The sequence below is a fragment of the Lactuca sativa genome, chromosome 8 (assembly GCF_002870075.4).
Source record: "Lactuca sativa cultivar Salinas chromosome 8, Lsat_Salinas_v11, whole genome shotgun sequence".
Lineage (NCBI taxonomy): Eukaryota > Viridiplantae > Streptophyta > Magnoliopsida > Asterales > Asteraceae > Lactuca > Lactuca sativa.
Window position 1 is genome coordinate 238787451 of NC_056630.2, and position 15902 is coordinate 238803352.

The 15902-nt window shown below is 37.1% G+C and overlaps 1 protein-coding gene across 1 annotated transcript; it reads right to left on the minus strand.

Annotated features, from left to right (window-relative positions):
* Positions 1–7408: 7408 nt before the first annotated feature.
* Positions 7409–10522, minus strand: LOC111906704 (uncharacterized). The gene is made up of 5 exons (XM_052766681.1): positions 10463–10522; positions 9391–9698; positions 8768–9285; positions 7936–8648; positions 7409–7872 (listed from the first exon to the last, which is right to left on the minus strand). Exons 2-5 carry the CDS (start codon positions 9694–9696, stop codon positions 7409–7411), a joined length of 2001 nt encoding a protein of 666 aa, XP_052622641.1. The 5' UTR covers positions 9697–9698; positions 10463–10522.
* Between the last annotated feature and the right edge of the window lie 5380 nt (positions 10523–15902).

Genomic DNA, 15902 nt, shown 5'->3' on the forward strand with positions numbered 1-15902 from the left:
GTCCATTCCTCATCATGATGAGGGCAAAAATACCATTTTGCCCTTAATATACATGCCCAACTAAACTAAGCCCAAAAGCCTTAATGGCCAAGGGTCAAAATCGATCCATTGGGCTTCTGCTGAGAACGCATGACGTTACACCCTATGACGCCTAGTGTCCGAATGTTGGGTGTTCCATGAAAATGCCTGACGTTTGCTTGCTGATTACCAACTTTCAAACCAATGTCTTAACAGCTTAAGATCTCATTTCCAAACTTTAGATCCAATCATAATCAAACGTCTAAAGCCATAAAGTTGCAAACTTTATGGCCATGCATGGATACAATGAGCCTAACACCAAGATCCTAACTCAAAATCAACTTTAAGGCTCCAAAACTCTTGCATGGAAAATTATGAAGACCCAAGATTGCATTTCTATGATTCTAGATTCACTATTATGCTTGAAAGGACACTCCAAACCTTTAGAGCATTCCAAACTCACAAAGATCAAGTCTTTGGGACCAAAAAGAACATAAACTAGTCCTAAATCAAGATCTAACAAATGAGACATCATGATCTGAACTTTATACCTCAAAATGATGCTCCAAGATGTCAAGAGTCCAGATCCACAAGCTAGAGATCAACCATAATACTCAAAATGTCTTCCTTCTCTTATCAAGAACACTAAACGATACCAAAAAGATAAACCAAGGCTTCAAAATTTCATACACACTTTGGGTTTTCAAAATGAGGATTGAGGCTGGAGTGGTGAAGGGTTTTAAGGCTATAATGTTCTTTAAATATGGTGAAAACCCTAAAAATTAGGGTTTGGTCTATGAGTGCAAACGTCTGGCGTCCATCATAGAATGTCTGACTTTTAAACGCCTAGCATCCTATGATGCCTGGCGTTTAGACCAAAGTACCAAAAATTAACACAACAAGGTTAAAAGTGTAAATACCTAGAAACCATGGTGTTACAAATCTCACTTGGTTTATTGGCCCCTTCAGGATTATCGCCCACTTTCTCTCAAAAAATCCAACCTTTTGACTCTCTAAAATCCTAATTCGATGCCAGGCATCATAGGATGCTAGGTGTTCAAAAAAAAAATCCTAATTCGATTCGATCGAGAAAACGGGTGTTACACTTGTAGGTCTTGTTTACCAAAGTTTTATACACAACTCCCCAAGGCTCACTCTAAATTAACCCATATTTCCCATTCTGAATACTATCTGGTTAATAATAAGGACTCGTTGTAGGCTTTTTCTTCAAAAATCCTGCCAATTTGATATCCATCTTACGAATCTCAAGAAAATAAAAGCTTATCATTTTCTTTAGATGAATAATTTAATTCACATGTTTTGATTTTTCTTTGGCAAGAACAACAGACAACATGTACCAGTTATAAGGATTCATGAAAGGAAGATCAACAAAATAATATTGAAAGTTTTCATCGGTTTGCTATAAACGATTTGGGCTTGTTGTGTTATTTCTTGGATATTAAGGTAGCTTAGTCTAAGAAAATGTATATTCTTAAATATATTTAACTTGTTTACATGGACATGCCTGTATTGTAGATACTCCTCTTGAAACCAATGTACGATACTTGTTTCCCTTGACGTCATCTCTTGAGTTACGTGCCTACAGTGATGTTGAGTGGGATGGTGATCGTCATCATCGTAAATCTACCACTATATTATGTATGTTTCTTGGAGAGTCTAATTTCATGGAAGAGCAAGAAACATGACGTTGTCTCTAGATTTTTCACGAAGGTTGAGTATCGTGACTACATGTGAGATTATCTAGTTATAGTGGTTTCTTGTAGATATGAGGGTTCGCATTTCTTCATTTACTCGCCAACATTGTGATAAGAAAAATGCAATACAAATTGCGAAGAATTTTGTTTTCCATGAGCAGACGAAACACATTGAGATTGATTGTCATTTTCCCGGTATCACTTACAACTCGGGACCATATCGCTTCCGTTTGTTCCATTAACCTTGTAGCTTGCTAATGTTTTTATGAAGGCTCTGTCGGCTCTCGTTTTCGCTTTTTGTGTGACAAACTGTCAATGCTTATTGTTGTGGCATTCTGAGCTTGAGGGGTGAAGTTAGCTCATATGTTACTAGCCCACTTGTTTATGGACCATTTTGTCTTTAGCCTATTAGGGTTTGGTTCCTTAGCTAACTATTTAATTTTTTTTCTTCATGTTTGTAGTTCTAAGACTTTCTAATGAAAACCAACACTTTCTTTCTTTCAATATGAATATTGTTCTATTATCCGGTATCAATGCTAGTATCGAAAAACAGGTACCAGTAATGTTAGTTCGGTTTGGTATTTGGTATTGTTTTTCATCCATTTCGGTATTCGGAAAGGTCAGGTTGGTACCGGTTCTGTCTCATGCTCATCCTTATTTCAAATATTCAAGCTACTAATATGACATATCAAAGATCTCTTCCGGTTAGAGAGTGAGTTAAAGATGAACAATTGAAGTTGTAATATCTTGTGATTTGAAATGTACTAGTATTAATTTGAAGTTTTAAATTTTTGTTAAATGGTTGATTATGTAATAATTTTATTTATAAAAAAATAGAGAGATGGTATAAAGAATGATCAAAGAAGTAAAAGAAAAATAAGCATCCAAATAAAGATGATCCTTTATTTCATTGACATGCATTTATTTGAAGTTTTAATGATTATGTAATACTTTTATTTTAAAAGAAATAAAGATGATGGTTTAAAGAATTATCAACGAAGTAAAAGAAAAATATGTATCAAAATAAAGATGATTTTTTAATTCATAATAAAATTAAGTATAAAACAATAGTGATGTAAATAACAACAAAGCAAAAAAGAAAATAGTCTACATGATTTTAACTAAGAGGAGCAGGTTCAGAAAAAGTTGTTTAAAAGATTTTAAAAAATGTATACAAATATAGAAAAATATTTTTTTCTTTAATATCTAAAAATTTAAATCACGGGCAAAATTGACAAATCACATAAATTTAGGCATTTCAAAAAGTATACACACATATACCATTTTGATTCGTAACAACTATTTACAATATATCAATAATTTTTTTTATTAGTATAGATTCAGTAACTACTTATTCATCATTTTGTTTGAATTTATTTCGAAAGTTAATTTAAAAATTATGTAATGTTTACACTTTAATTTTCAACATTATTATTTAACATAAGTTAATAGTTTTTTATTAGCATCGATTGAATTACTTACTTATTTATTATATCGTTCAAATTTATTTAAAAGTATATTTTTTAATTTTTTTTAATATTTATACATTGATATTAAACTTTTATTTTAATAAACATATATAGTACACGAGTTTCATACCTATTATATTTATATGTTACTTATGGTGATGTTATTTTGATTACTTTCGTTATACATGTAGCCTTCGTTTCTATCACTCAATTTGCACGCTCTTACTAAAAAGGCTTTTTGTGGAACACGATTTATTCCCTCCAGAGATGGTAAATACTAAATAGCTTTCTACTTAAATTGTATCGACAAGACAAAAATTGCAACTATTCGAAATTTCTAATAATTTTTTTATAATAATTTTAGTATTCTGAAAAAGAAAAAAAAACAAAAACCATAAAGAATGCAAACCATCCAAACCCACCACGAGCCACCATCATGCGGTTCAGGGCCACATGAACCCAATGGTGCCCCCGCACCAAACCTGCATCCAAGCCCAAGTGAGATTCAATCAAAATTCAAACTGAAAACAACGGAACTTGAACTCGATATATTGCTCGATTCTTTTGCGGATGCTGATTTGAAGGAAAAGACATTAAAATCAAAGAAAGAAAAAACAGTAGCATTTGATATTGGTGGGACACTAGATGACCTACTCAAGGAAATGTCTAACACTCTGGTTGGAATTGGAATCTTATAGGAAACTTCCTAATCCGTGCCCAAATCTGAACTACTTGATGATTTTGATTCTTGGTTGGATACAATTTGATTATTTTTGTTTGTGTAAAAAATATGTAGCATACGAAGAAATAATCGGGCGTTATGTTTGAATGACCCTTATGTGATTTTGGTTTGTTTTTACTTTATAAATTGGGAAAACGGAACGTGGATTTGAATATAGATCACCTTCATAATTCATATTGCGTTTGTTAAATAAACGAGACATAAATTCCATAAAGGTCATTGATAATATCAATGAGGATGAGAAGGAAAATTGTAATTTAGTGGTATTAAATTGTTGCGGTTTAATGAATGTCAAATGTAATATAAATTGTCTGTCTTTGTCATGATTTGCTTAATAAATTTGATGTTTGCACATATGACACATGTGCTATAGTTTTTTTTTTTTTTTTTTTTTTTTTTTTTTTTTTAATTTTTATTTATTTATTTTTTAAATCTAAGACGACTGTTATATATAGATTGATTGATTTCGAAATGAAAAATAGCTAAAAAAAAGAAATAGCTAATAGCTCAAAAAAAGTCGGGTTATATGTATAACAATGTGGTTCTTCACCAAACAACCATATTCAACACATCGCTAGGATTGACCAGGAAGGAGCTCCACCCTAAGAGTGTCCTACTTCTTTATTTGGCATCTCTAGAAGGTAAGACTATCCATTTGGGTTTCTCAACACTCTTGCAAAGAAAAACTGAAAGTCCACATCTGTAGTTCTCTTTCCCACTATGAAAGCCTTGCAAAGGCTATGTGGTTAAACAATTAATTGTCTGTGTGTTTTTTTAGAAATCGATTAAACTAACCATTATAAATGAAGTATTAAAAAAAATATTTTTAACTTTTTGAAAATGACCACGTACTCCGGAATACCACAATCCGGGGAGTAATGATGTTCATTCCAGAGTTGGTGGCGGTTGGCAGAAGTATTGTCCGGAATTTAACATCCGTACATTTTAAATTGGAAAAGTATATACTGGAGCACTTGTTTGGAATGCACAGACATTCCAGATTTATGTTTTGGATTGTTAATATTAGGATATTTATATTGCTATTTTTGTTGGATAAAATAATAAACCTTTTGGATACTAAAAAAATGAGTTTGTATAATTAATTTTTTAGAATATTTGTTTATAGTGGAGGACAATAGGAACGAATCCAGAGATCTATGCAATATATTACTCCAGATTACATATGCATAGGGTGTAGATATTAGTAGTGATATCATGTTATCAACTATTAAAAATATATGCAAAAAAAAAAAAGAATAAGGTACAATTTTAACTATTAAAAATCAGTCGTTTTAACTCCGATTAGCATGTTTTCTTTTCGTAAAATATGTTGTTTTTAACAAGTTCACTGTATTGACATATAACACTCGATGATCGGATATCAGTAATGCATGGTTATAAGCTTCATGTTAAAATAAGTGCAAAATAAATAAATAAATAACTACCATTTTGATACTATTAAAAATCAATCATTTTAAAACTCCATATAACATGTTTTTTTTTTTCTAAAATAAGTTATTTGTAACTAATTCTTTGTATCGTATATCACACTCGCAAATTGGATACCGGTAGTGCACGATTATGCTGCTCCAATGTGGGCATCATGTTAAAAAAAAACCACACACACAAAAAAAAAGAATGAAGTACAATTTTGACACTATAAAAAACAATCGTTTTATTTTGATTTCCATGCTTTTTTTCTTCAAAAAATACGTTGTTTATAACTAATTCTTTCCATAGACATATTATACTCGCAAATCAGATATCGAAAATGTATACTAAATAAGCTCCAAAGTAGGCTTCATGTTAATTTAACTTTCAAGTTTGGTTTTAGAAAATAAATAAATATAACATTTCATGAACAATGACAACTAACAAGGTAGGTTTATGAAAATTGTAGTATTGAAATAATAATAATAATAATAATAATAATAATAATAATAATAATAATAATCTAACAACTGGAACGCTAAAATTAAGATAAATTTTATGAAATCGGAAGAGAAATGCTAACATGGTCATTAAGTGAGGGATGAGCATAAAAAAGCAAGTTAGGTTGAAAAGCTTTAACTGCTCTGCTTTGTTCTTTCTTCATTCATCATCTAAAGTTTGTTAGACTCCATCTGTAAAAATAAAATGAAATTTAAGATCAGGTCCAAGAAAGCACAAACAGGGATTTTGTGTTTTTGGTGTTTCTGGAGACTGTAAGAGCGGGATAAGTAGAGCGAAGAAAATCGGAACCTGGATTCAACAAAAGTTTGAGGTGGTGGTAGATGTAAGAAAGCACAAACACTTCTTCTTCTTGATCGTGGCAGATACGGAGATAGGGGAAAGAGCGAGGGACGACGACCTCTTTATCAAGAGAGAGGAGGAGGGACCTTGCAGCAAGTGAAACACCTGGAGAAGCAAGCGAGGAACACCGACGAATAAACTCGTGATCCAAAATTGATTATCAGCCTTGGATATGGTGGATATGGGAGAAAACCATGGTCGTTGTCGATGGTTCCTGGATTTGGGAGAAAGACGGGAGAAAAAGAGAGAGAAAGCAGACCTAAGAGGAGAAGCGGAGGTGGAACAGTTCTTCTTCTATGTTGATGCTTTTAGAGAGAGACGGTGGGTTTTGGAGCTGATGGAAGCTTTTGATATGTAGCGGTGGACATGTGGATGTCTATGGAGTTACTGGGTGATAATACGTGGAGTACCGGCATTGTATCGTAGAGACGGTGTATCATGGGGAGGATACGTAGCACCGACGAACAGTGAAGAGGGAAGGAAAGAATGAGACATATTAACGGTACAATGCAGATGAAAGTTCATGGACTAAATTGCTAATTTGACAAACTCTTGTGGCAAAATCCTTAACCAATAAAAATATGTAAAGTTGTGGATCAATTTTGTCAAATTCTTAGCCATTTTACTGTAGCTAAGGATGGATAATTTTAATATATTGTATAATAATAATAATAATAATAATAACAAACTATTAGCATTGAAATAAGAAAATAATAATATTAAAAATTAGTAAAATTCTATTAATATTTTTTATTATATCTTAGACGGTAGAAAAAAAAAATACACAAAAATGTATATCTCAACACCTTGTCTGTATTTTCCTTAACATAGTCATTAATTTTATTTTTCCATTGACTTAGGTGCTGTTTGTTTTTTCGAAGTGAATCTGTCTGAAGTCTGCGGACCACCTCTGCAGACCTCTGCAGCAGCAGAAGAGGTGGAGCAAAGTGCTGCAGACTGTAATGAGAAGCATGTTTGTTTTCTTAACGTCTGCAGACTGCTGCAGATATTAAAAATTTAAAATAAAGTAATTTAATAAACCGAAAATAGTTTGTTAATACCAAAAATTTAATAATTGTAGTCTTAAAACATTGAAATAAAATTCAAACAACGAAATTAGTCTTACAATAACATTTTTAAATAAAATTCATACAACCAAACTTTAATAAGTTTCATTCCATATTTTGCATCAATTGTTCGGCAATTTCATCCCGTAACTGGCTCATATATTCACGGTCCGCAGCAGTACCATGTGTTGGAATCTCATCTTCATCATTATCAACGACCGCATTGTTATTCCGAACCGAGACATTTGGTTCATCATATCGTGCAAAAAACTCATCACGTAGTCCCTCTCTTCTTATAAAATTATGAAGCGCAAAACATGCTAGAGTAATGTTTCGTTGTGTAACCAACGAGAATGGTGCCATCCTCTTAAGTATAGGGAATCGTGCTTTCAAGACACCAAAAGCACGTTCAATGACATTCCGAAGTTTTGCGTGTCCATGGTTAAATTTTTCTTTATTCGTTAATGCACGTCTTCGACGGAAATCTCCAAGCCAATACCTAACATTACGGTACGGTGCCATAAAACCTCGAATGTTTGCATAGGCGGCATCACATAGATAATATTTATCTGTAAAAAAAAGTCATTTATTTTCAAATAAAGATAAAACTATTTAAATAACCATAAATTTACCTGGAGGTGGAAGCGGGAATGGTGCATGTGGATTTGCTAATGCTTCTGATAAAATTCTAGAATCGTGTGCTATCCCTTCCCAACCGGCAACAACAAACGTAAACATCATGTTAAAGTCACATATTGCCAATACGTTTTGGTAACAATCGCCTTTTCCCCTACTTATATATAAATCCTGTTTGTTTGCAGGGACAACAGCATGTATCAAAGTGCCATCAAGTGCACCAACTGCTCCCTTGAACACCCGTCGTAGCCTCCTATTATGTCCCGGAATGTTTGGATTCGGATTAAAAGATGTTGGTACTATAATGTCATGTGCGAAAAGCAACATTTTGGCCAACACTTCATGAAAAAACTTATGAATTGTTTGCTTTGAGTGTTGAAATCTCCGCTTGATAATCACATAACGTTGGTTATGACCGATCATCATCAAAAACATAGCCATCTTCTCCTCAACCGACACATGTTTGCTATCCTTTAACGCGTAGTTTACTCTAAAATGAGCACATAGTCGGACAAATGATTCACGAGACATGCGTAACACTTCAAGACATTGTAGAGGATTACGGTGAAGTAACTCTAACGTAAATTCATGTCCTGTCATTTCCGAATCGTTGTCCCGCACTCGTTTGACACCCCTCTTCCAAAAGTAGCAGACATACAAGTACATAAGAATTATGAGTAGTATCTTTTTGTCGTGATCCATTACAAACCTATTAATAAAGAAAACATATAATAACATAAGATAATAATATAACATAAGATTTGTGGATCATTAGGCAAATTTACCCACATCTCTCTAATATTCATGGTCCCTCCAAAAATGTGATACGCAGCAAATCGTATAGGGTCTATTGGGTCTAACTCGAGCAACTCAAGCTTCTCTAAACACTGGGGAATTGTTGGCCCTTGAGTCAAATGGCGTAGAGCTTTTTGCATCTCCAGTGCTAAATCATCAGCAGTAATAGAAGCTTTAGGCGAGGCACAAGAAAGTGGATCAGGTGAGGCACTGGGAGCTCGAGGTCTAGGAGTTGAAGGTTTAGCCCTTTTGTTGGGGTTACCAGAAGGTGAAGCAACATAAGGTGAATCAGCAGAAGGTGAAGCAGCAGAAGGTGGAGTCTGAGTAAAATGTTCACTTGTATGATTGGAAAAAAAATCATCTTCATCTATGTTAATGGAAGGCGCGTCCAAAAGCTGTAATGGTGCGCCATGGAAAGAAGATGATCCCGATGGTGTTTGGGATGTGGCATAGCTGAGATTACCAGATGCACTGCTTCCATCAAAGAGTTCTGCACAAAGCTCTGGAAACAATAATGGGACGGTTTTCAAAGAAGCAGCTTTCGGATGTCCCTAAACGCAATCAATGTAACAAAAGTAATATAAGAATAAATATGTGTGTGTGTGTGTGTGTGTATATATATATATATATATATGTATATATGTATATATGTATACCTTTTTAAAGTCCTCCCACTCCTCATTTGTTAAGTTAAAAGTATTTGTTTGTGGGTTGTAAAGGTTTCCAGTTTTGTTTTTTAAGTATAACCATCCTGTGTATTTGGCTTTAAGGTTATCATAGGCGTTTTTTAATTGTCGTTGATTCAAATCCACGCCATACTTTTCCTTAATAGTTGTTCCTAACTTGTGCCATGATTGTTTGTGCAAACTCAAACCTTTTCTACCCACGGTTTGCACTTCTTCAATACAAGTTTGCAATAAGCATTTTGTTTGCTCATTGGTCCATGTATGTTTATCTCCCATTGCTAATAACAAAAAAAAAATATAGAATACATACTTTAGCTACAAAGATTAATCATATTCCAACATAATCAACAAATAAGTTTAGGATATTCAACAACAATACATCATGAATGAACAAAAAAAAAACAATTAAGCAAAGATTATGATTTTGAAACCGAGGGCATGCAAGAAATCAGAAAATTGGTCCTCAAATGCAAAGAATCGGTACTCAAATGCATAAGAAATCACAGAATTTGTACTCAATTTCATACAATCGTTAGTCAAATCAATAAGAAATCAAAAAAAAAAAAAAAAATAAAATAAAATAAAATAACTGATCTAGAAACCGAGGGCATGCAAGAAATTTATAATTTATAATATAATCATATATTTGCAATATTGTAAAGCCACGTGCTTTCTTTTCCTTTTTGCTTTTGTTCATGCATGTGTTTGTTTGTGATTTCATTCTTATGATAAACTCTACTGAAGTTCTGTTTCATATGAGGCTTTATTAGACTGAAGACCTCATTGCTGGAATTTGAGATTCCATTCCCACTTAACATTCCTATGTTTGATTCATTCCAAAAGATTACAATCAACATACTCTTTTCCTACTTTTATGCATACTTTATACAATGGTATTGGAATTTGAGATTCCATTCCCACTTAACATTCCTATGTTTGATTCATTCAAAGAATCGGTACTCAAATGTATAAGAAATCACAGAATTTGTATTCAATTTCATTGAATCGGTGCTCAAAGAAATCAGAAAAAAAAAAAAATTACCTGTGAAGATCGAGGGCAGCAGCAAGCGGCGGAGGCTGGCAGCGGAGGCTGGACGTTGCAGACGGGCGTTGCAGAGGGGACCGACGAAGGCGACCGGCGATGGCTGGCAGCGGAGGCTGGAGTCGTCGGACCGAGAAGAAGAACGGGAAAGAAATCACAGAAGCCGAGAAGAAGAACGGGAAAGAAAAGGCAGCGACGCTTTTTTTTTTTTGTTTAGGGCATAGAGTGATTTTTTAGATGAGGTTAGAAGTAGTTAGAAGAGGTAAGCCCACTGCTGTGTGGGGAAGAGGACGGGAAGAGGTTTTTAAGCCCGAAGTCTGCAGAAAAACAAACTGCTGCGAACCTAAAAGTGTTGCGCGTGTGCTGCGCCACGCAGCACTAAGAGGTTAGAAGAGTTTTTTTTTAAAAAACAAACACAACCTTACTCAATTCTCCATAATTATGATGCCATAAATAGCCCCTAAACTATAATATAAAATAGAAATATCTTTATATAATAAAATAAATAAATAATAACTAAATGAATAAAATACCTATTCCAGTTGTCTGGGTTTTCAACACCCATAACCATTCTATTGTTATTTTATTTTCCAAGAAATCTACTATTCAAAATATGTAATAATTAAACAAGCTTTGATGACATCTTCGTCAATTAACAGCATCAAAACGCTGACTAGATATAAATTCTGCCAAGTCTCCTATGCTTGATGTAGTGTTTGTACTTTTCAAGAATACCCGTGCTTAAAGCAACGAATGTCGTTGTCTTTTTTTATAACAATATTCCATTTCTTTTTTATGTTTTGGACACCTTCCAAACCGCGGATCAAGCAAATTGTTCGACACCAAATGATATACCATATCTAGATATCTTAAAGTATAGTTGTTCTTCCACATCCATTTCCTAACTGATGGAGAAACAAACCACGAATAAGTAATGCATCGCCTTTTCTATGCGGTATTTCTAACCATTGTCCAAATGAAATCGTCCTAAATAGTTGACGATGTAGATCATTTAAACTACTTAGGACCTCCAATAGTTTAGGGCAAGAAGCTTTTATTGTTACACTTGCATGTAGTTCACGTGCTGGAAAATTCAAGACAAATTAACCTAATAAAAAATCCAAAAGATGAACAAAACTGAAAAATGTGCCTCATCTTTGATTTCATAGCATAATATGCGGTTTGTTCTTCATCATTTAGACATTATTACCTAAAATCATACAAGCTACTTGTACATGTTCATAGGATAGATAACACATAACAACAAAAAAATTGGAAATATGAGATGAAACCAAGAGCGATATTGCATATAGCATTTCCATCTGTGATGGTACAAGTTTGTAATAAACGTATTATGCATTACAGACTTGTACCACCGTAGATGACAATGCCATCTTCAGTTTCGTTTTTGGTTTCATCATAGATTTCAATGTTTGCTAAAAAAAAAAGGCCAAACAACATAAAAATAATTATGAGATAAGATCGTACACATAACTAGCAATTAAAACATCACTTACTACATTGTTGAGTTCTTTCAGAGAGAGATTCTCAACAATTGAGAAAATGGCCTACAAAATTTATAATGAGCTAATAAGCCGTTGTAACAGCCTGGATTCCCAGGTATTATTCATTCTTATATTTTTGGTATTTTGTTAGGAGACTCGGCGAGTTGGAGCTCAAACTCGCCGAGTAGGATCGTGATTTTGGACGCGGGTTCGCGTCTGGACTCGGCGAGTCCAAGGAGTGGACTCGGCGAGTCCACGCTGTTTAATGAAACCCTATTTCCCTGGGTTTAGAGCCTATTTAAGGGCACTTATAGCCTCCCATTGCGGCTACCAGTCCCTTGAGAGAACCCTAAAAGAGCTAATTCCTTTTGGGAGAGAGGAAGTCACTTTTGGGCCTTTGTATTCCTTGTTTAGCAAGAAGAAGGTGGCAAGAGCAAGGAGGAGGTGGGATTCCAGCAGATCCAGAATCCAGAGGCTTCATTTTGAGGTAATGGTTCGAATCTCCTTCAGCTTTAGGGTTGATCTTTAGAGTTAGGGTTTTATAACCCCTTTGGAGAGTGATTATGTGAAGCAAATGGTCCCTCTTCGAGCTTGTGCCTTGGATCTGGACTCAAAGAGGTCCAGAGACCCTAACCCTTGGAGCTTTTTGGGTTGTTATGGAGTCATTGGACCTAGGTGGTTATTTTTGGGACCAAATCTCCTTTTGATGCCTTGTGGGGGGTATATAAGCATCAAGTTTCAAACTTTACGTGACATTCATGCTTGGGAAGGCCAGATCTATGGTTTGGGAAAGCAGATCTAACCTCAGAAGGTCAATAGAGTTTGTGCATGGCATGAACTCGCCGAGTTGTTCTTGAGACTCGGCGAGTAGGGTTGGGGTTTCACGTAAAGTGTTCAGTGAGTAGACTCGTCGGGTTGGGGGATGACCCAGTGAGTCAGGGAGAGTCAATTTGGGGCTGAGTCAAGCCGGAACTCACCGAGTTGTTCTTGAGACTCGGCGAGTTGAGTCGTGGTTGCCCCGCGATTCATACCAGGTGGAACTCGTCGAGTTAGGGAGGTACTCGACGTGTCAAGAGAGGATCCGAGGGAGTCAGTGAACGTGTATAGACTCGCCGAGTCGCTTTGGTGCACTCGCCGAGTCCGGTCAAAGTTGACCGTTGACCGTTGTCCAGAGTTGACTAGTGTTGACTTGATAGGGTCAGTCAACCTTAGTTGTAAAAGTGTTGATTAGAGATATATTGTATTATAGGAGGATTATTGCTCGGGGGATCGAGCACGAGTGATTTCAGGGATTTGCGAGTTATCGAGATACGCGAGGTGAGTCTTCTCACTATACTTTACCTTGAGTAGGTAACTAGAGTTATGTGATGCAGTGTTTGTATGCTATGTATGTGTTATGTGTTGCACTGCATTATTCTATGTGATTTATGTTGTGCATGTTTACAGAGTTAGAACCTGAGGGTTCACAAAGTTTGGGTGCACGAACCCACAGAGTTATAGCCTCGAGTGGCTAATATGTGTTATATGTGGTATTTTGGGGAACTCACTAAGCTTTGTGCTTACAGTGTATGGTGTTATTTGTTTAAGGTACTAGTGATGACCGTGGGAAGGCGCCGGCTTGATCAGTACACACACACGGGATTTTTATGTTATGAGAACTTGGGATTTTTATATGGCATGAATTGAGTTTCAAACTTTGATGTTTTTATGAATATTGAATGAATTATGGTTTTATAAAATACGAAAAAAAAATTGTTTGAAATTTACGGTGTTACATGTAGCACCTAGTTCCTGGTACGTAAATCTTATTTGTGTATTTCTCTTCTTTTAGCCTTGGACTCGGCGAGTCACAGGTCCGACTCGCCGAGTAGATGTGGGACCCGGGACACGTTTAAGTTGTCGACTCGGCGAGTCCATATCCTGGACTCGGCGAGTCACAGCTGTTGGATGAAACCCTAAGTTTCAGGGGTTTGCACCCTATTTAAAGGACATATCCGCCCCAACCTCGCCCCCATTCACCCTCAGAGCCCTGTATCTCCCTCTAGCCGTGTTTCTTTGTGAGTTTGAAGTGTTTTTGTGGCATTCTTGAAGTTTTTGAGGGAAATAGAAGAGAGGATCAAGAAGAGGAGAAGGAGGCCAAGCATCTCTGTGTCATTCCAACATTTCCCCTAAGGTATGGCTCGTTTCCCCCTGTTTTTAAGCTTATTGCCCCTTTTAGCACCATTAGAGTCCTTTTTGAGCCATTTCCATGATTGTGTATGCTTGAGGGTGCGTAATAAGTTGATTGGCCTCTAGATCCAGGCAAGATTGAGCTCCAGGAGCTCAGATCTGTTAGCTTTATGGACCCATGTTGCTTGTTCACCCTAGATCTACCCTTTTGAGGCATTTTGAACCCTAAAATCCATATTGGTGAATATCTACACGTAAAGTTGGAAACTTTACGTGTGAATCGTGTCCTAGAAGCCCAGATCTGTGAATGGCATGGACTGGAATCGAGCAAATCTGTGTATTTAGTGGGTGCATGGCAATGACTCGGCGAGTCGTTCATGTGACTCGGCGAGTCTGCTCGCGAGTCTCCGAGTTTGTCCCCTTTTCGTAGTGTCGAGTGAGCAGTGAGTCACGGGGCGTGACTCAGTGAGTCGGAAGCTGAACTCATCTATGGAGGTACTCGGCGAGTCAATGCCCTGACTCGGCGAGTTCAAGGCAATCTCCTTAGATCAAGAACAGACTCGGCGAGTTGTTCATACAACTCGGCGAGTCTTAGCATAAGTGTTCTTCGGATGAAGATGAACTCGACGAGTTGTTCATACAACTCGGCGAGTAGGATGGTATTCGGGTGATGGCTAATTGGCATTACTAGGAGGCCTGCAGCAGCTGAAGACTGGATCGAGTAGAGTCGGATATTTCCCTAGGGCGAGCCTGGGATGAGTATAGTAGTGATCAACCTTAGTGTAAGGGATCTGGTGGAGTCGAGGCAGTCCTTGAAGAAGGTACGGATAGATGTGGAAGGTAGTATGGGCCCGTACTACTGAAAACAGAGGATCCGTACCCGAACCAAGGAAGGCCAAGACAAGACCAGGGAACTTGTAAATAGCTATGATCCCTCAGGAAGTATCAGTATATCTAATGATTGTTGTGATGTATTGCAGAATGGTGGTACTTCGATCAAGGCCGGTGGATGGCGGATCAGGAGAGGGGTCAGGTTCGGGATCAGGTTCCGAGCCGGTAGATGAGGGGCTACGCGAGTTCATCGCGTCAGAGATCACCAGAGGCATTCTTGAGTCGACCCCCATTCTCTTTGGGTCGATCAAGGAAGGGATTATGGAGCTGATGGAGGATCACCTGCGGGCATTCAGGAGTGATTTGGCATCTAGCCAATCAGGATCTCGCACACTGTCCTTCAAGGACTTCAGGGGCAGTGGTGCGCCAGACTTCCATGGGGTGAAAGACCCCATTGCTGCCAAGCGATGGATTGCAGACATCGAGTCTGCCCAGTTGATTAGCTTCTGCCCCAAGGGGTCGAAGGTGAGGTATGCAGCAGGGTGTTTACAGGACCGAGCCCGGGATTGGTGGGAGTCAGTGGGTGACTCGTTGGGAGCCTCAGCTATCGAGGCTATGACCTGGTCGGACTTTGTGACCAGGTTCAGGGCAGAGTTTGCACCGGCTGTCGAGCTTCAGTAGCTGGCCAGGGAGTTTCTGGATATGAGACAGACGATGGAGACTGTGGCGGAGATCACCGCCAAGTTCCGGGAGAGGGCTTTGTTGGTGCCCCAGTATGCTGGTGACGAGGATATGAGGAGGACTCGTTATCACGATATGCTATGGGATGACATCCAGGAGCATGTTAGTTTTTTAGCTTGCCCCACCCTGGACTCCATGATTGCCAGGGCGAGGGAGAGGGAGATAGATTTGGAGCAGATCCGGAAACGGAAATC